The sequence below is a fragment of the Furipterus horrens genome, unplaced genomic scaffold, assembly GCF_987537825.1.
Source record: "Furipterus horrens unplaced genomic scaffold, mFurHor1.1.pri manual_scaffold_16, whole genome shotgun sequence".
Taxonomy (NCBI): domain Eukaryota; kingdom Metazoa; phylum Chordata; class Mammalia; order Chiroptera; family Furipteridae; genus Furipterus; species Furipterus horrens.
In genome coordinates this window covers 4,010,523-4,036,248 of record NW_028327186.1, presented here as the reverse complement: position 1 = coordinate 4,036,248, position 25,726 = coordinate 4,010,523, and the positions used below count along the sequence as shown (strand labels likewise).

Sequence of the window (25,726 nt, the reverse complement as noted above, 5' to 3'; positions counted from 1 at the left end):
CTCAATTCCTGCTCCCAGACGGGGCCCCTTCAAGCAAAGACAGGGCTCCGTCCAGTCTGAACCCTGCAGGAGGGGCCCCGCGCACAGCAAGGAGCTCGGAAGGCTTTTGGGAAGGAGAGGCCCGCAGGGCGCATTCGCGGAGCGACCCCGGCAGTGACGCTCCACACCGCGGCCAGACGGCGGGCAGGCCTCTGCTGTGGGGACGCCCATCAGCCTGCCAACGGTCCCACAGCCCAGGAAGCACCAGGCTGCCTCGGCCGCCAGCCCCCGACCCTGCTTCTTCCCTGAGGAGAAGACAGCGCCACATCCCGAGCACTCAGCCAAGAGGAGACAGCGCCCCCCGGGGCGGACTCACCATGTTCATGACGGTGAGGATGAACCTCTGGGCGGCCTCCGCCCCGTGGTACTGCACCATGTCAGCGTCGGCCACCACCAGGGTCTCCACGGTGTGCTCGGTGGTGAGCCGGATGGCGTTCCTCCGCTCGCGCCAGTCCTGAGAGGGCCGCCCCTTCCTCGGCTTCTTCTTTTCTAGAAAACAAGGACACGGGGGCCGGCCTTGGCATCGTGATTTCCGAAACCAGACAGAGAACAGTCCTCTGCTGAGCCTCAGCCCCAGAGGACGGTCAGTCTCCATGGACCAGGAGGTGGCTGGAGCACTACCATCCCAGGGGCGGACGTGGGAGCGCTCAGCAGGCCAGGCGTCCAGAAGGCACCCACCCTCCCAGCGGAGGAGGCCGGTGGGACTGAACATCCCAGGAGAGAAAGCGGGTCCCTTCACAGGAACGAGGAGAACAGCACACAGCCAGTGGCGGGAGGGGAAGCCGGGCCCAGTGGCCGGGGGTTGGGGGTCGGAAGGTGCCTCTCGTCAATGACACAGAACCAGCAGGCCTTTCTGCAATGGCCACCCCCTCTGCTGATAACTGGGACCCAGGAAGCAGAAGTGGGGGACACAGACAGGACAGGCCCCGGGAGGCTGGCATTCCAGCCACTATCCCAAGAGTCATCAATAAACACTGAGAAACGTTCACAGGCACAAAAGCATTATTTAAAATATATATATAAGCAGAAAAAGGTTGCATGCCACACACATCCAGGCCACGATGCCGGGTGTCCTTCCCTCAGCGCAGGAAAGGGTTATAAGGAAAAGTGTGGACAACCCTCTGCGCTGGCTCTTTGGATAAACCAATTCCCTGTTAGTTCTCACTCCGATTGGCAGCTGTCGTTATTCATCTGAGCCCACCTCAGGCTCTCCTGGCAGCTGCATGACGACCACAGGGATGCAGATGGAAGCCACTCAACCAGCAGCAGAGGCTGACGGGAACGGCACACAATCTGGGGGTCCACGTGGGAAGGGGAGGGCAGCTCTTTCATTGGAGAGTTATTATGTCCATTTTTAGCGCCATCTGTCCCAATGTCCATGCAGTCGACCCAGCCTCCCTGCGGCACATCACCTACCATTCACATTTTAGTGACGTTCTTCCTACGTTATGTATTTACTTCATTCATTCATACGTTCATTCATTCACTCAGAGCGAGGAAGGATGCTAAGCACCAACTTGGTTTACTTCTTAGCATAAAAGATGTGAAGCGACTTACTCCCAAAATACATGGATTGCAATAAAACTAGACAGAAGGTGAAATTTAAAAACAAAGAAAATAGAACACAAATAGACAAAACAGAATGTCAGCACAGCCGCTCTGGTGGTAAAAATCACCGTGGTCGCCCTGGCTGGTGTGGCTCAGTGGATTAAGCGCCAGCCTGAGAACTGCAAGGTCACTGGTTCGGTTCCCAGTCAGGGCACATGCCTGGGTTGTGCACCAGGGCCCTAGATGGGGCGTGCGAGAGGCAACCACACAGTGATGTTTCTCTCCCTCTCTTTCTCCCTCCTTTCCTCTCTATAAATAAATAGAAATAAAATCTTTTTAAAAAAATCACTGTGGTCGTACCCCAAGTCAGGCACACAGAGCCCTTACGATGAGCTGCCCACATGCTGATCGCCCCTCCTAGGGGCCCAGGAGTCATGACCATTGTCATCCACGCCCACAGATGCACAGACTGAGACACAAAGAAACTTGTGAACACCTTGCTCAAGTCCACAGGCCCAGCGGACTGGGGTTCCAGCCCCAGCAGTCTAACCCTGTCCGTGTCCCTTAGAATTTGCTTCTGAGTTTTTTGAAGTTGGGGACAATTTTTCCTTAAAGGTAAACATGCTCAACTGTCATTTTGTCCCTCTTCTCCCACAGGAGGAAAAATAACATTCCTTGGGGAGGGACAGTAGTTTCTTAACGCCAGCTTCCACAATAAAAATGCCAACTAAGACTTCATACAGGGCCCACTCGGTGATGCACCAGGCAGCATTTTCAATATTTTATGGCAAATGTGATCATGAATTCCGCTTACGTATATAGGAACCAAAGGCACCAAGGGTCTGTGGATCTACTGTTCTGGGCTTGCTGGACACGTGGATGGGTTTTCTCTTTTCTGCCCGTGCCACCTCAACACCAACTCAAACCTAGAAACCTACAAATCAGAAGTCACTGTGGGAATGGCAAAGCCTCTCAGAGTTCACTTAGCCGAGACTGGATCTCTGGGTCCACTCCAAGTGCCTGGGACACCCCCCGCGCCCCCTGGGGGGACCATTGCTGGTGGGAGATCCAGTCAGCCAACCTCGGGGGGCTTGGAGTATCCCCCAAATCCCCTGCTCCCCAGGTCTTCCCCAAACTCCACAGATACTACTGTCTGCTTTGTAGTCTAACACGGGTCTATACTTGCCCTCTGGGCTCATAGTCTGGGAGCTTAGAAACCCAGACATCAGCCTCAGGACCCACCACAGCGCCTAGCTCTGCCTGGTGTCTAGGAGGGACTCAAGAATCACCCTTTGTTGAATGAATTAAAAAAAAAAAAAAAAAACTTTACTAGATTAATTTTTAGGGAATTTCACATAAATGTCCTGACCTTAAATTCTCACAAGTCACTTCCTCCACCAAAGGAGGCAGCAAAGCTAGCTGGGAGAAGCTTGGCTTTGGTTAGAATCCACCCATGGACTTCCACGGTGACTGTGGCGCGTCTCTTTGTCTATAGAACAAGGCGATAATTATTCCACTCACGTAAGGTGGAGACGTGGCGAATAACTAAGAGACAATACTAACACGGGGTCAAGTACATAACCACACACCCCAATTATTCTACTAGTCATCCATCCTTGTCATTACACTACTATCATTGCTGTTAACTATGAGGGCCTAAATACTAATTTTTAAACTTTGCATGATCCCAGATCCAAATAGTGAACTTGGATGCTTGTATAAATCCTACAGAATCCTGAGAAGGCATGCTACCCACCTACCCAGAACCTCTTGCCTAGGCTCTTGCCATCCAGCCTGTTGCTCTTGACCTTTCTTACTGGGCAGAGGGCATGAGAGAATTTCTCCAAGACCATCCTCAACCGTGCAACATCAAATTATATAAAAATAGCATTTTCAAGAGGCGTGGGGGAGTCGCCTGTAATGCTTGCTCAACATCCCAACAGACCGGCCAACATTCCCGAGGGGGACTATTTTAATCATCAGGGACATGATAGAACAGGAAACATGACTGTACATGAAATCAGCTACTTAAACCACACAACATTACTGATCTTTCACATCAGGTGCAGGAATGAAAATCAAATGTTTTTCATTACAGACAGTGAGTCCATCTCCTTGGGGGGAAGACCCCCTGTAGCCACATTAAACCCTTCTTTAGGGCACCAAAGCCACCGCTGCCACCGCAGGAAAAGCAGTAAATGCGTGGTTTCAACTGCATGTCCAAGTTCCCCACTCTTTTGCCATTAACTGTCCTTAAATAAAAAAACAGCCTTGGGTGTAATGAAAATACCTTCAGGCTGGGAATTGGGAACTCCAGATAGTCACCTGGGCCTGATCTTGATGTTCTTCCCACAAGGTGCCACTGAACACCAAGGTCTCCATCTCCCGGGCACTGGTTATTGGCCTCTGTCCCCCAGCCCCATCTTCTGCACGGGGCTCTGGAGGCTGGGAGCCTATGAACTACATTTCCCAGACTCCCTTACCAGCAGGCTTCCTGTTCAGCTCTGCCCACAGGGAGCCCTAGAGAGAGAGATCGGAAAGCAGGAGATGGGGAAAAGGGGGTCCTTGTGTTTTCAGCTCCGGGTGGCACTATTCCAGCCGACCTGGACAACTATGGCTCCAGCCACTGGCTCTTGAGGGTCTCCTAGCCCAACCTCCCCAACTCCACCCCCCCTCAGGGATTCATCCCCAGAGACACCACCCTGGCTGCAACCCTTGGAGGTCTGATGCCCCCCCAAAGGTCCAAGCCCCAGCCCCACAGACCTCTGCCCCAAGCTCCCTGGCCCTGGAATTGCGCCTCTTTCTTTATTCTACCCAGCCCCTCGGGGGACAGCTGTGTCCTGGGATACCTCAGCTCCCCCTTTTGCTCAGGCCAACTCTGATGATGATGTAACCAATCCCCTCTGTTAAAAACACCTAGCATGGTTTCAGGGCTTCTGGCTAGACACAAGCTGATTGAGCTTAAAACGAGAGGATCAGTCCTTCAACTACTCGCTGTATTTCTTTCAAGCCTCAAAGATTTCTGCCAGTTCTGGGACTAAGGATGTGTCTTTTTCCCCAGGGAAATATTAAGCTATTGGCAATACACTTCCACACTGCAGAACAATGCCACAGACTGGAACGCTGGCCTGAGTCCTAAGTCCCCATTGAAAAAAACCAATCAATAGGGAGCCCCACGGAGGAAATGCAGGCATTGATGCATGCCACAGATGCCTCAACGGCCTGCTGCTGCCACAGCCTAGAGCCTGGGGACAGTGTCTCACAGATCCTGAGTCAGTGCCGGGGAAGAAACATGAATGACCAGTGAGCCAGCACTGGGTTTCCAGGTTTTAAAGTCTGCGCGCGCGCACGAGGCCTTACAAACACCACGCTTTCCAGCAAAATTCTCAGGCCCTCCAAAATTATTTTCTGATTACTGTTTTTTCTTCAGCCAAAGTAAAGGGTCCGTTTACAGGAAAACAACCCTTTCAGCTGGAAAGGACAGTTCCACATGTACAGAAGAGCTCCCAGCCAGGTGAACTTTTCGGCAGCTGCATCAAGCCAACATCCTTGAAAAATAATGGCCTTCTATTTCATTTTTTCAGAAAAAGGGGGGAAAAAAAAGACTTTTGCTCTCCAAGGATGAATTCTTTAAATAACTTCCCCCAAGGCCAAGTCATTTTTATAAATGGCATCTTTTGCATGTAAATTCCTTACAAAGAAAGGTGAAAAATAAGGGCTTTTTCTTTCTTTCTTTCTTCCTTTTTTTTTCTGATTAAGATCCCAAATGAAGAACTGATCAACCCTTTGAAGCCCAAAATTCGCGCCTGCACTAGGCAGGAGGTGAGAGCTCTGGACGCAGCAGGACCGGGGCAGCAAAGCCAGGCCGGCCCCACCTGACCTCTCCTCCCATGGTCAGAGCCACGTGGGAACCAAGCCCCCAGACACCGCTGCCTGCGGGTGAAGTGGAAAGATATTCCCTGAGTCCACAAAGACTGACCGAGAACTACTTGCTGCTGTAGGCACTGCCACACGGCAGGTGACCATCTAGAAGCGCTAGACAGGAACCAAACAAACAGACGGATTTATAAAGGGAAGAAAGACTTGCAAGGAAGACTTGGTAATGTCGTGTGTGGATAGAAAGGCGGGGCTCCCATTAAGACTGGGTTCCGTGAGGAAGTGCCCCATAGGGCCGAGATGGGCAGCAGTGGGAGCTACATGTGCACAGGCCTCAGGGATGCAGGAAGCATGGCCTGGTCTGGAAACTGCAGGAAGGCAAGAGCAAGAGAGAGTGTGGTTGACAATGAGCTTTGAGCCACAGGCAGGGGTCACCCTGGAGGGTCACGTGGAATATGTTGAGGGTTTCCTTCTTTATCCCAGGGGCCGTGGGAAGCCACCTAGGGCTTGTGTTTTGAATGGGTCACCCTGGCTGCTGTGGGCAGGACAGATCCCAGGACCTAGCATGGAAGTGGGGACCCTGGTTAAGTGAGTACTCTAGTAGTTCTGGCGAATGGGGACCATTCCCGAGGTGCATCAAGATGCATTTGACAAAGAGGAAAAAATAATATATGCAAATGCTTGGAATTATCAGTCAGTTTTCACCGCCCCTTCCCAGGTAAGTCTGTTGCTGAATGATCAGTCTAGCCTACTTGGAGCGTCACAGTTGGAGCCTCTAAACTGATGGAAGGGGGGCGCGGGGGACATTCCCCACACACACAGCTTGGGGGAAGAAATTAATTGGTGCTGGTGTTTCAACCAGAGCAAGACAGGACAAACAAAAGCCTGAAAAGAAATCCACTGTCTCCTGCACCTGGAATCCCCTGTGGGGACACGGGGTATTGTTTCTTTTTGACAGATGGTCTTTCATCGCTAACAAGGAAGTACGGGAAACCTCAGACGGCTCAGAAATTCCTTCACCTGCGCGAGGAGGGCAGGCCGTTCTGCGGACTAGGACCTCAAACTTTTCTATTTTGTTACTTTAACCCAAAAACTACATGCACGGAACGGCTGCATTTTGATGAAGCCCAATCTATTTGGTTTTATTTATGGTTTTGGTTTTTGCATTTCTGGTGTCATCTGCGAAGAATCATTGCCGAAGCCAAGGTCACAAAGACGTATACTTGTATTTTCTTCTAAGAGTGTGATGGTTTCAGCTCTTACATTTAGGCCTTTGACCTTCCCTTGATTTTTGAATGACTGCATTCCACGGCTGACACTAGAGTTGCATCAGTTGAGCTTAAATTAACTCTATGTTAGGCCAGCTTCAATGATCAACTCTTTATATTACAATGCCCCCAAATCTAACTTCGCAATTGTGCATCAGCTCAGAGCCCACTGTAAGTAGGTCTTAAAGAAATTCTACCCGGAAGAAAGACAAGTAGGGGTCCAGTTTCCCAGCTCTTCCATGTTTGAGAACCCCTTTCTGTTGCCATCACACTGGAACAATCTGCCTCAGTGTCCGAGTCTTAGAGCACAACCCTTTCTCACCGCAACGCTGCGGCCTGGGGCCACTGTCTTCTGGGCCTGAGTATCGCAGACAACCCTGAGACCTGCCAGGTTTTCATTTCTTTTAAGTAACCTGTTTTGTCTGCTTGCATTCTAGTATCACTTTTTTTTTTCATTACCCCTGTAAGTCACACATTTTGCCAGGATAAATAACTGCGGGTCTCTGTGTATTCATTTTGACCAGAACACAGTAAGCCTTTTATCGTGTAAACTGAGAATTTTTTTTTAATGTTCTGGAAAGTCTTCATTCATTATAAATCTTTGATCAATGCCCCTAGTCTAACGAGGGGCGGCGGGGAGGAGGGTTCCTTCTCCAGAGGTTCTTAAATTAGATTTCTATTTTCTATAACCCATTCCCATCATTTTACTCTCCACCACTCTCTTCTTCCTTTCGGTTGCCTCCTAAGGAGGCATCTCGCAGTTCTTCTCCATATCACGAACCCAGCTGTGATGTCACCTGGGCCGGGGACTGTGTCCTGTTTGGATTTCAGTTCCACTCAAGCCAGCTCGCTTTATGAGCTTTCCTTACCTCACCAGACCCCTTTGATGTTAAGCTTCCTGTTTAATATCTTACCCTGGAGTCCTTAGCCCAATCCTCCTGCATCCCATTTAGGAGGGCAGGTTCCTAAAACTTTACTCTGGTTCCTGCAATAGACCCTTTTCAAAGGTATGTTCTTTCTCGGCACATTCTTTCCCTCTGGACCTCGGGGGGGGTTTTCTCTATGTACTCAGGTCCAATGAGGAGCGGTCTGCCTAAAGCAGCACCAAGACCTGGAGTGAATGGGTGTCCCCTGCTGGCACAAGTGCCCATCCCGTCTGACACCTACCACTAGTGGGCAGGTGCTCAGCTCTCCCAGGCTGTGCTGGGACCTTACCTCCACAGGGACGGGCACAAATACATTCTAAGCTGATGAAACCCTTGAATCTGGATCACCGGGCCTCCTTCTGTCCACAGGGCAATACCAGCTGCCACGGGGCTGCCCCGGACTTGGCTGTGGAATGGCTATAAGACAATGGCCGCTGCCAAACCAAGTGGGACAGGTGACCAGTTTCCTATGGATCATAAATGCTCTGAATCTCAGAGCCAAGGATAAGCACGTGGAGGTGGGAACATATTCCTTCTTGCCCTATTTAAGATGGGCAGAATTTGGTCACTCTCAAAAGGCCACTGACTGCCCTTATCACTCCAGGCCCCCTGTCCTCGATGGTTAGTTATATGTCCTCACCAGTTCTGGCAACAGACTGCCTAGTTCCTCGATTTTTCTACACATGCATTTGTCTTTTGCCATCATCACGTGGGTTTCAGCGGGAAGGACGCTTGCCAGGTACAGGGTTAAACTCGAGGCTGTGCTGCAGGCATGCTGCATCATGCCCTTCACGCCCTCGTCCTCCCGAGATGAACACGAGAGCGTTGCCACGGCCTCCGAATCCAACGTGTCATCCCCTCCTGGGGGATTTACTGTAACCTGCTGTCACTGCGCGGACGCCTGTAGCAGACTCATTCGGACAGTCCTGGGCTCTGCAGAGCCTCTACAAGAGGCCCAATGAGCCATGTGCCCACCGGCCTTAGCAATCAGCTCCTGGGAGGGGAACACTCCCGCAGGGCAGTTCCAGATGCTGACAAGGTGCTGGGGGCTGAGATGCCCCAGTGCCTCGTCAGGGCAGTTCCAGCAGCCCATGCTTTCTTTTTACGGTGCTGCTCCATCCTGTCTTTTAGGGACAGGGTAGCCCATCATGTCCCGCCTCCCCCGCCTCCAGGTCCCTTACACATGTATTTATTGCACATCCCTCTAGGATCCTGGCACTACCCACTGCTTAAGACTGGCTCACACCAAGGGGCCCCGGAGCTGTCCTGCTGCAAGAGGACAACCCCTGCATGAGGTACACAGTCAATTTCATTGTCTGATTTGATTCGAATAACATACACACCTGGAAACCCGCCCCCACTACACTGATTTTCTGCTCTAGAAGCCTTTAAGAGCAGACCGGCCCAGCAACCAATCTTCCAGGACAAATTCTGCCACCATGGAGCCCTGATCACTCCCAGTGGTAGTCTGACCTGTGGTGACCACAGAGAGTCGCCAATCTGCACAAAGGTCTGGGATCGGTGCTGCTATGCCTTTGATCTGCAATCATGCCTGCCTACACGTCCCCAGCAGGAGCCTAGGGCAGGGCACCAGCAGCTGCAGCAACCCACCACGCGTGTCCCTGGTCCCACCACTGGTCAGCCCGCTCTTCGCCTGGGCGCTGCCTGAGAGAGGCGGAGAGTCCAGCCGGGGAAATCTAGAGGTCAGGGGACAATACCAGTGAGTTTTCCTCCTACAATGCACCGTTTCAGGGTATCAGTAGTAAAAGCCCGCACTCCTTCTCATGGCCAACAGTTGGCTTTCCCTGCTTTGAGAAATCTTCAAGGAATCTTGGATCACAGATTGTACTTCCAGAAAGTTTGCTTCAATGCTGCCTGCACTGGATCATCAGCCTCATGACCAAACCACCGCTAATCTTGGATTTCTGACACTTAGAGTTCCTGCCCCAGCCTAGAAGAGTCAATTTTCTGACAATTATGGTTTCTAACCTTCCCACGTTCCTCTTTCAGTCTATCAGCTGCTAGAGACAGCTATTTAAGTTCTACTTCTGGATGAGAATGTGAGGAACTCAGTGGTGAAAATGACTAAAAATCACAACCATTGAAGGCCTCTGGAAATTTTCCTAAGGGCATATAGCAAATGAAGAAACAGTCATTCGAGAAAATCTACTAAAGCATGGTAGGAAGAGCAAGAGCCATGGCTCCCTCCCATCCCAGCTCAGCCTGATGAAGCCCCACTCCAGCAGCATATGACCAAGAAGACAGGTCTACCCTCTCCTGTGGCTGCCAATCAAAGAATGTGTGCTTCACCAGGAGGGGTGGGCCACCAGCATTTCTCATCCTCTCCAAGTTCAAGTCGGGGAATGTAAACTCCTGATGAGGACCCCCAAAAACCTGAGGCCCCCTCCTTTCACCCAGCCCTCACTCAGAGGAAGGAGGCTCTAGCCCAGGAAAGCCCTGGGCCACCAATTATCCTCAGGTTGGCCTGCTCACAGGGCAGATGATCCAGGCCAGGAGAGGCCCGCTATAAAGACCAGAGACTAATGACCCTGCCTGTTGCCCCCTACTGTGGCTGGGAGGACTTCCCCGGGGCACAGACACAGCCCATAGGAACAAAGAGCTCTTATGCTCTCTGCCAAAGAACTAGGTTTCTGTGGAACACGTGCGGGAAAGTTCAAGCCTAAGGCCACTCCGGAAAACAATGGGGATTTAGGGGAAACAAATAGGAGGCTGGCAGCTCCTCTTAATTAAAAGCAAGAAGCTCAACGGTAAGCCAGTCAGATCACCTAGACTATCAGGAAAAAAGACAGCTAAGGAGGGCACCGTGCGGTTAGAACATATCTCAAAGGCATGTCACAAAAACCACGCTAATTGAATTTAGTTGGGTCACACTGTGGAACAATGTATGTCCCGGCAAGCAGGGGAGCCTCGCAGCTGGATGTGACACCAAATGAGGCAGACAGCTCAACAGAGAGATAAGGGAAAAGACAGTTAACGCCAGCTCTACTTAAACCACCGTCACCCCAGGGTGACTGTATACATGCCCAGTGCTGCTCCTTCTGAGGAGCAACACTAAAGGCTTCACACTGCAAGGAGGAAAAAGACATCATTAAAAGAGTCCAGCCCTGGCTGGGTGGCTCAGTTGGTTGGAGTGGTGTTCTACACACCGAAGGTTGCAGGTTTGATCCCCAGTCAAGGCACATGCAAGAGACAACCAACTGATGTCTCTCTCTCTCTCTCTCTCTCTCTCTCTCTCTCTCTCTCTCCCTTCTTCCTACCCTCCCCCCTTAAAAATCAATAAACATATCTTTAGGCGAGGATTAAAAAAATTGTCTGAGTCACTAAAGAAATAAACAAGCAAACAATAGTAAAAAGAATCCTTGAATGGGAGATGGGGATTCCTACAAGTATTAACTCAAAAGTCCAGTTTTCAACAAAATATTAGGAGACATGGAGAGAAATGAGAAAATGTGGTCCATGCCCAGGGAAAAAATGCAGGCAATAGAAACTGCCTGTGAGAAAGCCCAGATGTCGTATTTAACAGGCAAAGACTTCAAAGTAGCCAAAAAAAAGAAAAAATTGAAAGAATTAAGGAAACAAAGCTTAAAGAAGTAAACAAAGCTACAATGACAATGTCTTATCAAAAAGAGAAGATCAATAAGTAGATAAAAATATTTTAAAAGAACCAAATTAAAACTCAGGATTAGAAAAGTACAATAACCAAAAAGAAAACTTCACTACAAGGGCTAAAAAATAGATTTCAACTAGAAGAAAGAATCAATGAACTTAATAATAGATTGACAGAGACTATGCAATCTGAAGAACAGGGGAACAATTAATAGACTCAGAGAAATGTGGGGCACCACTAAACATACTAACATACATGTAATGGGAATATCTGAAGTAGAAGAGGGAAAGAATTTTTTTAAAAATTCTTTTTTAAATAATGGCTGAAAATGTCCCAAGTATAATGAAAATCATAAATCTGCACATCTAAGCAGCTTAACAAACTCCAAGTATAATAAACACAGTAAGAGAGCCACACCCAGACATATCACAGGGCAAACGCTGGAAGTGGAAGAAAAACAAAATCTTGAAAGTAGCCAGAGGAACATGACTCATCACATGTAAAGGAGCCAGACTGGTAAGAGTACATACTATAGACTATTGGGTTCCATACATAAAAGAACTCTAACAAATAAGATAAACAGCGGACTTCTTATCAGAAACAATAAAGGCCAGAGACAGTGGGATGACACACTCAACGTGCTGAAAGAAAAACCGGTCAACCACTCCTATTAGCAAGACATTTGACAAAACTAACAGTTCTTCTTGATTAAAAAAAAAAAAAAAACACTTGACAAACTAAGAATAATGAAATGAAATGTCCTCAACCTGAAAACAGTTTCTACAAAAAACAAACAACTAACATCATCCTGCATGGTTAAAGACTGAATGCCTGCTTCCTAAGGTCAGGAGCAAAAAAGGGACGTCCTCTCTTGCCATTGCTATTCAACACTGTGATCCAGCCAGGGCCATTGGGCAAGAAAAAGAAATAAAAGGCATCCCAATTGGAAAGGAAGAAGTAAATCTATTCACAGATGGCATGACTTAATACATAAATCCCCCCTAGGGAATCCACTATGAACCAGTTGAATTAATAAATGAGATCAGCATGATTGAAGGATGCAAGATCAATAAACAAGACCAACTGTGTTTCTAGAGTAACAATGAACAAGCCACCAATGAGATAAAGAAGCAATTCCATTTACAACTGCACCAGAAAGAATAAAATGCTTACAGAAATAGAAGTGAAAATCTTGTACTCTGAAAATTGCAAACACTGTTGAAAGAAACTAAAGAAAACCTAGATCAATGTAAAAGCACCCACGTTCATGGACCAGAAGCTCCAAAATCACTAAGAGGGCAAAGCTACCCAAACTGATCTACCGATTCTTTGCAACCCCTAGCAAAACGCCACCTGGTTTCTTTACAGGAATTGAAAAGCAGATCCTAAAATTCATAGGGAAATTCACGGGATCTAGAATAGGAAAACAAAGGCACTTTGTAACACAGTTCGGCACTTTCTTAAAAAGGTAAACACACTTAAAAAGGTAAACACACAGTTTATGTTTCAGCCAGTCAACATTTATCCACAAATTTGTTTTACAAGGTCCATAAAAAGACTTGTACACAAATATTCATAGTAGCTTTACTTGTTATAGCCAAAAACTGGAAACTCAAATGTCAACCAATAGGCAAACAGATAAACAGACTGGATTATTTAGGCAACGGGATACTACTCAGCAGTAAGAAGGAATGCACTAATGATACATACAAGAACATGGATGAATCTCAAAATAGCTTTGAGAAATGAATGAAGTTGAATACTGTACTCAACATATCCATCAAGTTTCCTTGTGCCTCTTGGTAACCTGTCCTCTGTCCCTCCCTGCATTTTCCTTCCTTTGGAAGCACAGATCTGCTTTCTGTCACTTGATTGGTGTGCATTTTTAAAAGTTTTATATGTATGCAGTCATGTAGTATACAGTATATACTCTTACGGGTCTGGAGCAGAGACAAGCTAATTCCTCCAGGCCCTGTCTAAGTTCCTGGCCCACAGAATCCGTGGCAGTTTCAAGCCACCAAGCTTGGGGGTATTTGTTACACAGCAATAGTAACGGATACTGACAACAACGCAATCATTTGTTCAGTTTCTTTCCCGCTGAGCTCAGTATTGTAAAAATTCATATGCCCTGCTGTGCTATGAAAACACCTACCTGTATTACCTGAGGCAGCCGGGACTTACACACCTGGGCATCCTACAAGAACACAGGTCCAAAGCATCCCTCTTGGAGAGGCATCTCACCTAAGTGCTGCCCCCACCTTGCACATGACTTCCTTCTGCCACCGCTCTCAGAATGGAGAAGAAGGCTAAGAGGGGACAGTGTCAGAGACTTAGCAGCATCTTATAGACACCCCTGGGCAAAGGCCACCCAGGGGTGGGGTGGAGACGGAGATGACCTATGCCACCTAAGGGAGCAAGTGTAGCTTTGCCCCATCCTAACAAGAGAAGGACCCCACCACCTGGGACCACCCTACCCGCTGCATGCTGACCATGTTACATGGACAGAACAGTGGGAGAACTCTACTGTTGAGATGGCACGACTGGTCCGTGGGTGGGCCCGTGACCCAGGCAAGGCCATACGAGTCATTTTAAGAAGTCTGATGTCACAGAGTTCCTGAGTCCCTATGTTACAGCTTCCAGGGGTCAGTTCTGCTTCTGTCAAAAAAAGTCCTGCCTGAGAATGAAGTTAACACAGAGGGAAACAGCGGCAAAAGATGGCAAGAGAAAGCCAGGAAGTCTAACCACACCACCAAAGATGCCGGGTCCCACCGTGACTAAAGCTCCATTACCTGAAAGACTTCTCCCATGGACCAATAAATTCTTTTTTTTTTTTTTTTTTTTGGCTTAGTTTGAGATAGAGAGAGGCCAGATCAATGCAGGGCCCCCTCCTGCCTCTGGTCCCTAAATGCTCTTTCGTGTTTATTCAGCTGATGTGGGCCCCATGTCAACGGGAACAGCTGAGCATTTCAGAAAGGATAAAATGACTGAATGGGTGTGATGTGCCTGGCGCGGTGCCAGGTGTGTGGCTGACGCCCTCCGTGTCCGGTGGCTAGCACGCGTGTCCTGTGGACAGCACACCGGTGTGAGCTCTCACGGACCCTCTGCTCACGGGGCTGCCTCCCAGGCTCCGGGTGAAGCCTGGCCCCCAGCCGTGCACATGTACTCTGGCCTCACCTGAGAAACAGTGGTGCCCACCAGAGAAGTGCTGCCTCACTGAGAGCCCCCAAAATCAGAGGTCTGATGTAGACAAACAATTATGCGTTTTTATGAAAAAAAAAAAAAAGGAGCCACCCAAAAGTCCATTCTGAGAAGCTGGTACATCTCCTGCCAGAAACTTCTCCCCTTTACGGGATTCCCTCCAAATTTCCTTAAAATGGTAAGCTCATGTACTTAATTTAAAATCTGGTGTGCTTGGCAGAAATCGCACTTTTTAAACAACTTTTCAGTGACACCTATTACCGAAAACATTACACCGCTGGAAGAGAACATTCTCCGCTTCCCCACACACACACACGCACACACACAAAGACAACTAACTCTCTCTCTCACACACACACACACTCCACAAAACGTTTTAGAGAAGAACCTTGTCAGAACGTTATTATGAAGCATTTTATTTTCTTTGGCATCCAGAAATGATGTTCTGTTGCCTGGAGCCTAGGCTGCCAGAGATGCTTGTCACAGACCAGTGGGAGGGGAAAGCAGAGAATGACAGTGCTGTGTCTCTGAACCCCAAAGACACAGGGAGTGGCCAAGTGCCATGATCGGTCACCGGCCACCTAAAGACAACGCCCAGGGCACTCACACGGGCGGTGATGAGAGTTATAGTCTCCCTGCAGCTTCACCGGTTTTCCTTCTTTCTTTGCTGTTGCTAAATGCGTTCCCTCTTTAGGTAGTTCCTGGTCTATCAGAACTCCAAGGAGCTCCTCTTGAACACAGTTGAACCTGGAATCCCACAAGGAGTCTGTCCTGTCAGCGTTGGAGTCGTGGAAAAAAATAAAATAAATAAAAGCCATGGGAAAGGAAAACAGACTCCCTGGCTGGCCGGCCAAGTTTGCTCGGGCTTCCCTTCCCACGTGCTTTCTCTGCTGGACGATCCATGGGGAGCCTAACCAGGTGATAGGAAAGGCCACCCCAGGGGACACAGGGACAAGGGTCATTTATGTGGGCTTGCACCTTAGACACTGGATGCCGGGTCGGATAAGGCAGGAAGCCCCACTGGGCCCAGGGCCATGAATCCTTGTTCTTGTTCCTCCCTAAGTCACTGTGTCCCCAAATCTAGCCCCGACTAGCAGTGGGGCATTTTGCTGGGGAACACTGTGATTTATTGTAACATGGATGTCCCAAAGAAAGCTGTGTTTCTGATTACATACTCCCATTCATTTCCCTCCTTCCAATGCTGCTCATGGCCTTGGCCAGTGACCAGGCTGGTGGTCAGCCCGGGACGAAACCTTCACAACAATCTCATGAGGACACAGCAGTCCAGAGGCGCTACGCCCAGTCGGGGTCACACAGGACATGTGCTTCGGGGCCAGGCCTCAAGCTCAGGCTCTGCACCCCCTATGCTGGCCACCATGCAGCCCTCGCCACACGCCTCCAGCGGTGGGACTTCCAGCCCTGGGAGGTGCCAGGCATGCTGACGGTGCACACGGGAACAAACACGGCCTGTCCCTTCCTCTGCAATGGCCTAACCTGCAAATCCCCTGAGGATCAACAGCATTCAGGCCCAGAGCCCTCGGCCTCAGCCCAGCACACCCTGGGTCAGCAAGCCCAGAGCCTGTGTGGGTCGGTCGTTCCTGGGAACTCTTCCCCATGGGCTCCGACCCCCTGCGCTGTCCTGGGAGGACCTGGCCTCCCGGGGGGACCTGGACACAGAGGGACAGGAAAGGCACTGGGAGCATCTTCAGACAGGCTCTCCAATGGACTTCCTGAATGCTTCATAAGGTGGTCTGTGTCATTTAAAGCTGGAGAAAAGAATAACTGCGTTGCCCTGACCACGTGGCTCAGTGGGTTGGAGCATCGTCCCATGCACCAAAAGGTCACGGGTTCGATTCCCAATCATGGCACACACCCAGGCTGCAGGTTGAGCCCTGGTCCGGGTGCATACAGGAAGCAACCAATCGACGTTTCTCCCTCACATTGATCTTCCTCTCCCTTTTCCTCTCTCCCTTCCTCTCCAAAAAAAAAAAAAAAAAAGCAGTGAAGGAATGTCCTCCAGTGAGGTTAAAAAAATAACTGTGCTATTCCTTCGCAGACTTCCACATGAAAAAATCTCTGTCTCCCTGTGGGATGTGTAGGGACCCACAGACCCGCCCTGGGGAAGGGCGTCAGGCAGGGAGAGCAAGGTAGATCTCGGGGCAGACGCTCACAGTGTTGGGACAGCCGGGACAGCCTCCCCGCCAAGAAACGCATATTTATACTCAAGGAGGCAGTTTTGCAAACACAGAGGCAAGCCAACGAGGCCCCTGACAGAAATTAATGGAGGGCCTCAGCCCCAAAGCGGCCCCGAACACTCTCCACCAAAAAAAAAAAAAAAAAATGATTTAACTGCTTCACAAAAGGAAACCAACCCTCCAGACGTGACTGAGGTGATGCCCTCCAGTACAGAGCCAGCGTGATGCCCGAAAGCTCGGCTGTCCCCCTGCCCACGGCCGGCCCCACACAGGAGAAGAGACGGCAGAGGGAAACCAGCGATCCCCCAGAGAAGAGTCAGAGGAGCAGCAGCAGGCCTGGGCAAGGACGGCTTGCAGTTGATCTTCCCGGAGAAAGTTGTACTTTTTTAAATATTGACATAAAGCGTGCTTGTTATCTTTGCGAGGGCCCAGAAGGCCACGCACGGGCCCTGGCTTGTAAGCTCTGCCGCTAAGTAACGCCGGTCTCCTTGGAGAGGAGAAAAGTTCCTTCCCCCACCCCCACGCTCCGGGGGTCCCCAAGCGCCCCCGAGCACGGCGATAGCACCAACACCCATGGCAGATGTGGGCAGTCTCTCATGTCCCCCACCTGGAGGCTCTGGCCTTTCACAACTGGTCCCCGGTTCCACTCCCTGCCACTGTCACAGCTGACCACCCACCAGTGCTGCCTGATACTTCCTGCTCCGCTAGGCGGGCACACTCCCAGCTTGACGGGGCTTTTTCCCTACGGTTCAGGGTCCAGCTCTGCCCAAACCCAGCGACAGGGAATTTGATCTATGACTTGCTAATGGCTTGAGAAAGGTCCATACCCCTTCAGCCCGGAGGCAGCGTGTGCAACCCAACACCCGTCCCAGCGAGCGAATTCCCTGTCTGGTCGTGCACAAGAAATTGCCCGCTGCTCTGGAAGGAGGCTCTGCAAAATGAAGCCACTGCATTCGCCGCTGGAGAACGCCCAAGAAAACTGGGCAGCAGATGTCCTGATGAGACTCTTTTTTTTTTTTTTTTTTTTTTTGCTGGGCTTTTCCATGAGAAATGAGTGGATTGAGAAAGCCAGACCTTTCTGCAGAGGGAAGAAACAAAATGCAACCCTCAAGTCACTTCTGTAGAGGACCAGTCCCTCCAAACAGGGTGTCTGTTCCCCTTCCCTTGCTCTGCGTCCGACTTTCTGGCCTGGGTCCTCCTGCTGGGAGGGAAGCCGGGCGTGCTCCCGAGCTCAGTCACACATTCTCCCCAGCTCCCCCCCCCCCGCTCCCCGTGCAGGAGCACAACGCTGCTGATTCAAAAATCAGACACTGCTGCGGGAACTGGCAGGGGCCGCCCCAGCACTGCCGCGGCCGCCCCTGGAGCACCAAGTCAGCACCGCGGCCACCCGCCCGTGCCTTCTGGGGACCACAGCCCCTCCCCCGGCCTCGGGGACAGACCGGCTGCCAGGAGCTTCCTTGAGCCACCTGGACAGTCCCAAGCCAGCGTGCGCTTTAAATAATAAACTGTGCATTCTTGATCCGTCTGCAGCGCGAGGCAGATTTTCCTATTTAAGCTGGAGGCCGGCTCTGCTTTGAGTTACTCAAGTGGGGAGAGTGTGTGTTGCATAAGAGCCCAGGAGAACTGGGAAAAGACAGCACACTTGTCTTGCAATTCCTCCGCTTGGGGGAACGGCAGTGGGAAAAGGCATTCAGACACACACACACACACACACACACACACACACACACAGCCCGGTGTCCTTTTCCTTCTCGTCTCCACGCGTGAGTTTTAGATTTTCTTTCTCAATCAAGTACTGGGAATACATGACTAGAGCAGCATTGTGCTTGCCCTGGACCAGTTTTACTGGGTTCTCACAGGGAGTACGTCCAAAAGGCAACGGAAAGGGGAAAAACACGGGATCATTATACAGTGACTGTGACTGTGATGCTCGGGGTTATGGGAGAAACACTGATGAAATACGATGCCCAAGAAGTAGATTTATGAATGCGATAGGCTGAATAATGGCCCTCCAATGACGTCCAGGTCCTAATCCCCTGAACGTGTGACTATGTTAACTTACATAATAAAAGGGCTTTTGCAGACGTGATTAAGTTCGGGATGCTAAAGTGGGGGGATTATCCTGGATAATCCAGTTGGGCCTAATATAGTCACACATGTTCTTATATGAGGGAGGGAGGGAGCGGGGGAGAAAGATCGGACTACAGAGGGAACTGTCGTAGTGAGGCATGCAGCCTCCACGGCCCTTTCCTCGCCTGAGAGGTGAAGGGAGAGGTCAAGAACCAAGAGGTGGGCTCTAGAAGCTGGAATAGTCAAGGAAGTGGATTCTCCCCTGGAGCCTCTGGAAGGAAGGAAGGCCTGCTGATATCTTGACATTAGCCCAGTGCAACTGATTACAAACTGCTCACTTGCAGAACTGTAAGGGAATACATTTTTGTTGCTTAAAGCTACTAAGTTTGTGGTCATTTCTTACAACGGCCATAGAAAAATAATAGATGAGTCTTGCCTTCCAGCCAGAGTATATTAGATATGACTAAGACAACAGATAGCAGATAGAGATATGTGTGATATTCAGAATGCAGACAAAGCACCTCGAGGATCTAGAAAACTAAATGAGGTGATCGGGGTGGACTTCCTGGAAGAGGTGGCATCTAAGTTGACCCTCAAAACAAGACGGATTTCAAGAGCAGTAAAAAGACACAAAAAGGTCATTCAATATAGTTCCATGAGCTAAGGTATACCTATAATATACCAACGGCCCAGGCATTTGCAATCTAGTTTGAACCACATTAAGTAATTATTATTTAGCATATCAAGTAAGGGGGAAACACTACACTATGTACTTCAATTTGAAAACCTAGATGGAATTTATTAGGAATATATAATTTACCAAAATTGATCCCATTGGCAATAAAAAACTCAAACAGGCCAATTTTTAGAGAAGAACAAAGAAAGTTATAAAAATAGGTTACAAAAAAATACCAGGCTGAGATGGTCCCAAAGGGGATTTACCAAACCTTCACAGACCAGACGACCTCAAAAATTCATAAATTGTTCCAGAGCACTAAGAGTGATAGCCCACACCCAAAAAAGAGAAAATTATAGAGCAACCTGATGTATGATTACAAGTACAAAAAGCCTACCTAAAACATTAGCAAATAGCATGTAATATCCCTTTAAGGAAAGACTACATTACAATCAAATGAGATTTACACCAGGAGTTCAAGGTTGGGGTAATATCAGGAAATCTATTTACGTCATAAAGCATGGTAATACGTCTAAGGAGAGCAATGGCATGCCAGGGCTTTGCAGTGTGATTCCTGACTGGCTTCTGCATCGAGCAGACAAAACTGTGAAAGACATCACTGGGACCACAGACAGAATTTGGGTGCAAATGACATCTCAGATAACAGTACTGCGCCCATGGTTCATGTCCTGCGTTTGATAAATAACTAAAGGTTCGTAAGGGCCCTGAGGAAGTATAAATAAAAGTAGTCAGGTCAAGGAATACAATGTCTGCAAATGACTCTCGGGGGGTTCAGAAAAAAATAGCGCGAGTGGTGGGGAGCAGTGGGGGGAGGATGAAGAAGGTGAGAGGGAAGCCCTGGCTGCTGTGGCTCAGTGGATTGAGCGTCAGCCTGCGAGCCAAGTGTCGCTGGTTCGATTCCCAGTCAGGGCACGTGACGAGGTTGCACGCCAGGTCCCCAGTTGGGGGCTCGAGTGAGAGGCAACCACACAGTGATGTTTCTCTCCCTCTCCTCCTCCTTTCCCCTCTCTCTAAAGCTAAATAAATAAACAAAACAACAAACAAGTAAATAAATTATTAAAAGAAAAAAAAAAGAAGGTGGGAGGGAGAAGATCGGGGAGAGGGAGAAAGCCAACCAAAGAGCAAGTGGGGGGAAATGTTAACAACTGATGAATTTGGGTAATGAGCAAACCAAAGCTCTTTGCAATAAGAAGCTAACAAAAAATATGGGGGGAAACAAGTAAAGGGCACCAGGAAGAGAGAGCACATAGCCCATTTTGAGTCTGGGGGACTGGGCAGAACTGGGTGAGGAGATCGGGTCAGACAATGATCTGGTTCAGAAACACGAAGGGACGGGAGCACGTGACGATTCCACACAGGGGAAGATGGGGGGCTTGAGACAGCGAGTGGGGGACTGCTTCAGGGTGGAGACGCAGAAGGATCCAAGGCAGGGAGGTGGAGAAGGAACAGCGGTGACCACAGCGGCACCCGAGAAAGGGCTGGCGTTTGCGGCCGGGGCACAGACAGCGGGGTCCCTGCTGGTGGCACCCCTGGGAAATGCTCCGAAGGCACGAGCCGGGCGGGAGCTGAGCGGACGCCTCCATCCCACTGAGGCATCCGGTCCCAGAGGGGAAGGGAAAGCAGCAGGTGCGCAGGCAGCGTGGGAGGCAGGACCCCCACCCTGGCACCGAGCCCCGACTCCGGGAATAACGTGCCACTCGGAACACCCCATCCGTGTGCGGACACCCCTCCTTCATGATGCAAAGTCCTGGCTGTCAATCAGGTGGCCTGGTCCTCACCCACCTTTCTCTCCTCCCTCACAAGCACCACTGGGAATTCGAAAGACATTCCAACCTGCATGTCCCCTAGACTGTCAGAGGAGGAAGGGTGACGTGGTCACTGGGGACGTTCTTCCATAGGGCACGTCCTGAACGAGACTGTCAATCAGCTTCCAATCCAAGTGTCAGCGACAGCCCACTGGAATGTCAGCGTCGTGAGGGCTGGGGCTTACTCTCTGGTTGGGACTTACTTGCTGGTTCACAGCAGGAGGCCCAGGGGCCTCAGTCAGCAGCAACTACATTACTGCCTTTGAGAGGGACCTACTACGGGTTTAAATAGCGACCTAAAACTAAAATATACTCAGGCCAATTTAAAGAAGACACACACAGGCACCCATGCCAAGTTTCTGAAAGCTTAAAGGCACACAAACTATAATACAAACTATAATGAATATTTACATGCAGACTCATTCAAACGCTGCCCACAGCCTGGCTTATCCGTTGTTTCCGAGTCTCCGGTGATCAGCTCAGACAACAGAGACGGGGGTGAGGGGGGGGGACCACAAGAGCACAGGTGGGTCCCCCCAGGTAAGACGGCGTCCCTTCCCGATGGCCCTCACCAAGCCTCCTGTGGAGTTCTCAGGCTACGTTTGCTGAATGACTACATTTTTGAAAGGAAGGAAGGACAGAGGAGGGAAGGGAAGGATACAGCACAGATTTAATAGTTGATGCAGGAAGAATTGGGGGCAACTGAATATACAGGACTGTTCAGATCGTGACAAGCTTTCTTAAATCGTTAACATCGTTAGATGGTCAGGGGTCCCTATCAACCCACCCAGGGGCTCCTCGCCTGCAGAATCCAGGATTCTTTGTCAGCGCCCTCCCTGGAGCATCCCCGGTCACCCCGACTTCTGCCGCTGCTGTAGCGGGCAGTTCCTACGCACAGTGAGCCCACGCAGGAAGATTCGGGGGGCTGGGCGGGAGAGTCAGTGCTTGGAGGGAAAGAACAGCACAGGGGGCTGCGGCAGACCTAGTCAGGGAGGCTTTCCCTCCGACAGGAAGACTGAAGAGCCACAGGCTGTTCAATGAACGAAACCGACAGGAAATCTCAGCAGAGATGCTGAAACTATTCAAACATAACGAACCGATGGGAACCCCACGTAGGCCATAGTCTCCGCATTCCTATACCCAGAAAGTTGTGAAAGATGGAAGAAGCCCATGTGATAAAAATTTATACAAACCAAATCGTTTCTAAGTAGAATAATAATAGGTTAACAATACAGAGCACATCCTTGAATAACACCCTGTCATCCAACACGATCCTTTGGTGATGACGCTGATGAAATACCGCAGAAACTTAGTGTCCAGTAGCGTGTGGTGACGTGGGTTGCGTCATACATCATTTTGCTTAAAGTAGCAGAACCATCGACGACGTTAAGTGAGGACTCCCTGTACAATATTTGGTGCCGCGCGCTGTTGTAAGTGCTCTCCGTGTGTTCACTTATATAAGCATCTTAATAATTCTGTCAAGCATATGCCATCATCGCTATTTTTACAAATAAAGAAACCAAGGCACAAAAGGGTCACTCGGGGCAGAAGGCGGTGACGTCAGGAGCTTGGTCCCAACAGGCAGGCCTGTATGTAAATTCTTCACTACTGTGGTGTACGGCGGCCTGTCTAGGAAAAACGATTTTGGAAATTGGGGAATATGTAGACCTGGATACTGGAAATATCACACATCCAAGTTTGAATGCAGTTTGAGGCGTGCTTACAGAAAAATGTACAGTCTTCCCTCACGTGTCGCGGGTATTACGTTCTAGACGCCCTGCGATGGGTGAAAATCCACGAAGTAGGAACCTTACCTTTATTTTAGTATTTATATACATTTTAAGGCTTTATAAACCCTTCCCACACACTTATAAACCGTTCCCAGTCCCTTATTAATCTTTCCCAGTCCCTTATTAACCTTTTCCACACTTTTATAAGCACTACTTATGTTCTTAAACATATTCTGCACTCTTAAACCTACGTCACTTTAACAACATACGTGTACAGTACCACAAAATCCCGCGATATAGTGAAAAATCCACGACCAATAATTAAATATAATATTTTTTAAAATCCCGTCATACAGTGAGGCCGCAATAAGTGAACCGCAATATAGAGAGGGACCACTGTATAACCTTAAAGAGATACACTAAAATGAAGAAAAAGTAGAGTGTAGTGAGCTAAGTATTGTACTGAACAAGTTAGGGAAAAAGCAATACGACCAAATCTAGAGAATATTAAAAAGAAAAAATGGAATAGGAAATATAAAAATGGAAATTAAAGGAAGAAATGAAACATCAAAAATGGTAGAAAAGAACAATAAAACCAAAGCGAGTGCTTTGAAAAGATTAATAAAACAAACAGATCTCTACAATGAAAATTAATGGGCTGGATTTGCATGTATTAACATGGATAAACCTGGAAAACATTATTGTGATAAATGCAAAAGCTGCACGGTACGGAACCACTTATGTAAATTTTGAAACATAAAAACCTATACGATATACAGTTTACGTCTATGTAACACAAATGTCGTAATAGTTTAAAATCACGGGTAGGAAGGATTCATGCCCACCTCAGGATGGAGGTTTCTTCTGGGGAGTAAGGGGGAGGGAGGAGGGGGGATGGGGTGGGAGGATACTCAGTCCTACCCATAAAGGTCCATGTCTCTCGAAAAAGAAAAGCGTCCTGAAGCAGATCTTAACGTGGGTTAAGCCTGAACGTTGGGTATGTAACTTCCAATGATCGTTTTGTTTTGTATGTGGTGGGTGATTTTTTTTTCTTTTTTTTTTTTTTTTTTTTTGGAGGGAGGGAGCCTGTTTTAAATATTTCATAAGTAAAAATAATTTATACCTGCTAAGTTGTTTACTTCTTCACCATCTCCTGCCCCCCACAAACCTTGAGCTTCCTGCCCACCCCAGCGTGCCCAGTGTCCAGAGCAGTGGTTCTCAACCTGTGGGTCGCGACCCCTTTGGGGGTTGAACGACCCTTTCACAGGGGTCACCTAAGACCCTCGGAAAACACATATATAATTACATGTTGTTTTTGTGACTCATCACTATGCTTTAATTACGTTCAATTTGTAACAACGAAAATACATCCTGCATATCAGATATTTACATGACGATTCATAACAGTAGCAAAATTACAGTTACGAAGTAGCAATGAAAATAATTTTACGGTTGGGGGTCACCACAGCATGAGGAGCTGTATTAAAGGGTCACGGCATTAGGGAGGTTGAGAACCACTGCTCTAGAGAGTCAGTGAATACTGGATGACTAAATAAACAGAAATGAGAGGGAAAAGGTAAACACGTGACCTCAAGAGTAAACTGTGGTCTAGAAACACTCCGATTCCCTGATTTCATTACGGATTTACTCGAGAGGCAAGAATGACGGACTCAAGAATAGCAGTGAGAGACTTCAACTCGCGGGTCAGGCTTCTATAGTTAGGGTTCCTCTTTCTTTCCCAATTAACACAGAACAAGGACACTAAAGGGGGTCCCCTGATAACGAAGAACGGATGTACAAATAACAATGATTATAACCACAGCAGCTGCAACAGCAGCCAATATTTGTTAGCTGCTCAGTGACAAGTGTGCACTCTCTCATTTAAAACCCGCAGAATCTCCAAGAGGGAGATGATGTTTACTCAGGTGCCAATGATGGAACAGACACTCAGGGTGACTCAGTCCTTTCTTACATGTCTAAAGTTGTACAGCTTCTTTGACATGATCAAGCAACAACCAAATACATGACCAGCCAACGAGGACATCTGTTCTTCTAGAAAGAGTCCCTTTATAGGACTTGCTTCTAATTTCTTCTAAGTTTGTTCTTTTTACCTTTTCAGCATTTGTGAGTGTTCTCATCAATACGTCCTCCTGACCCAATGCAGCTGGAAGGGGCGACATCAGTCGTATATGGGGGTTCCTCACCAGGAACCATGAGGAGCAGACAAGACCAGCATCATCATCTCAATGCTACTGATGAGAAGACAGAGGTTGTTATGGGCTGAGCTGTATACTCCATCAGCAGAACCTCTGAATGGGATGCGTTTGGAGAGAAGCTATCTACTGCGCTAATCAAAGGACAATGAGGTCATGAGAGTGGGCCATAGTCCAATCTGACTGGTGTTCACACAAGAACGAGATGAGACAGATAAAGAGAAGGTGGCCTTCTACAAGCCAAGGAGAGAGGCATCGGAAGAAATCAATCCTGCCAACCCTGCCAACACCTTGGTCTTGGACTTCCAACATCTTGATCTTGGACTACCAACATCTTGATCTTGGACTTCCAATATCTTGATCTTAGACTTCCAGCATCTTGATCTTAGACTTCCAGCATCTTGATCTTAGACTCCCAACACCTTGATCTTCGACTTCCAGCCCCTAGAACTGTGAAGAAATGCATGTCTGTTGTGCCAGCCACCTAGGCTGAGATATCAGGGGGCTCTTCTGGGTTGCAATAGAGGGAGACA

At 48.8% G+C, this 25,726-nt stretch overlaps 1 protein-coding gene across 1 annotated transcript in view; it reads right to left on the bottom strand.

The window, feature by feature from the left end:
- The window catches only part of ADAMTS17 (ADAM metallopeptidase with thrombospondin type 1 motif 17), a 205,773-nt gene that overhangs the window by 167,475 nt on the left and 12,572 nt on the right, over positions 1-25,726 (bottom strand). The window contains exon 4 of the mRNA XM_090263585.1: positions 356-528. Within this exon, the coding sequence (XP_090119711.1) occupies positions 356-528 (173 nt within the window). The remainder of the gene's footprint in view (positions 1-355; positions 529-25,726) is intronic.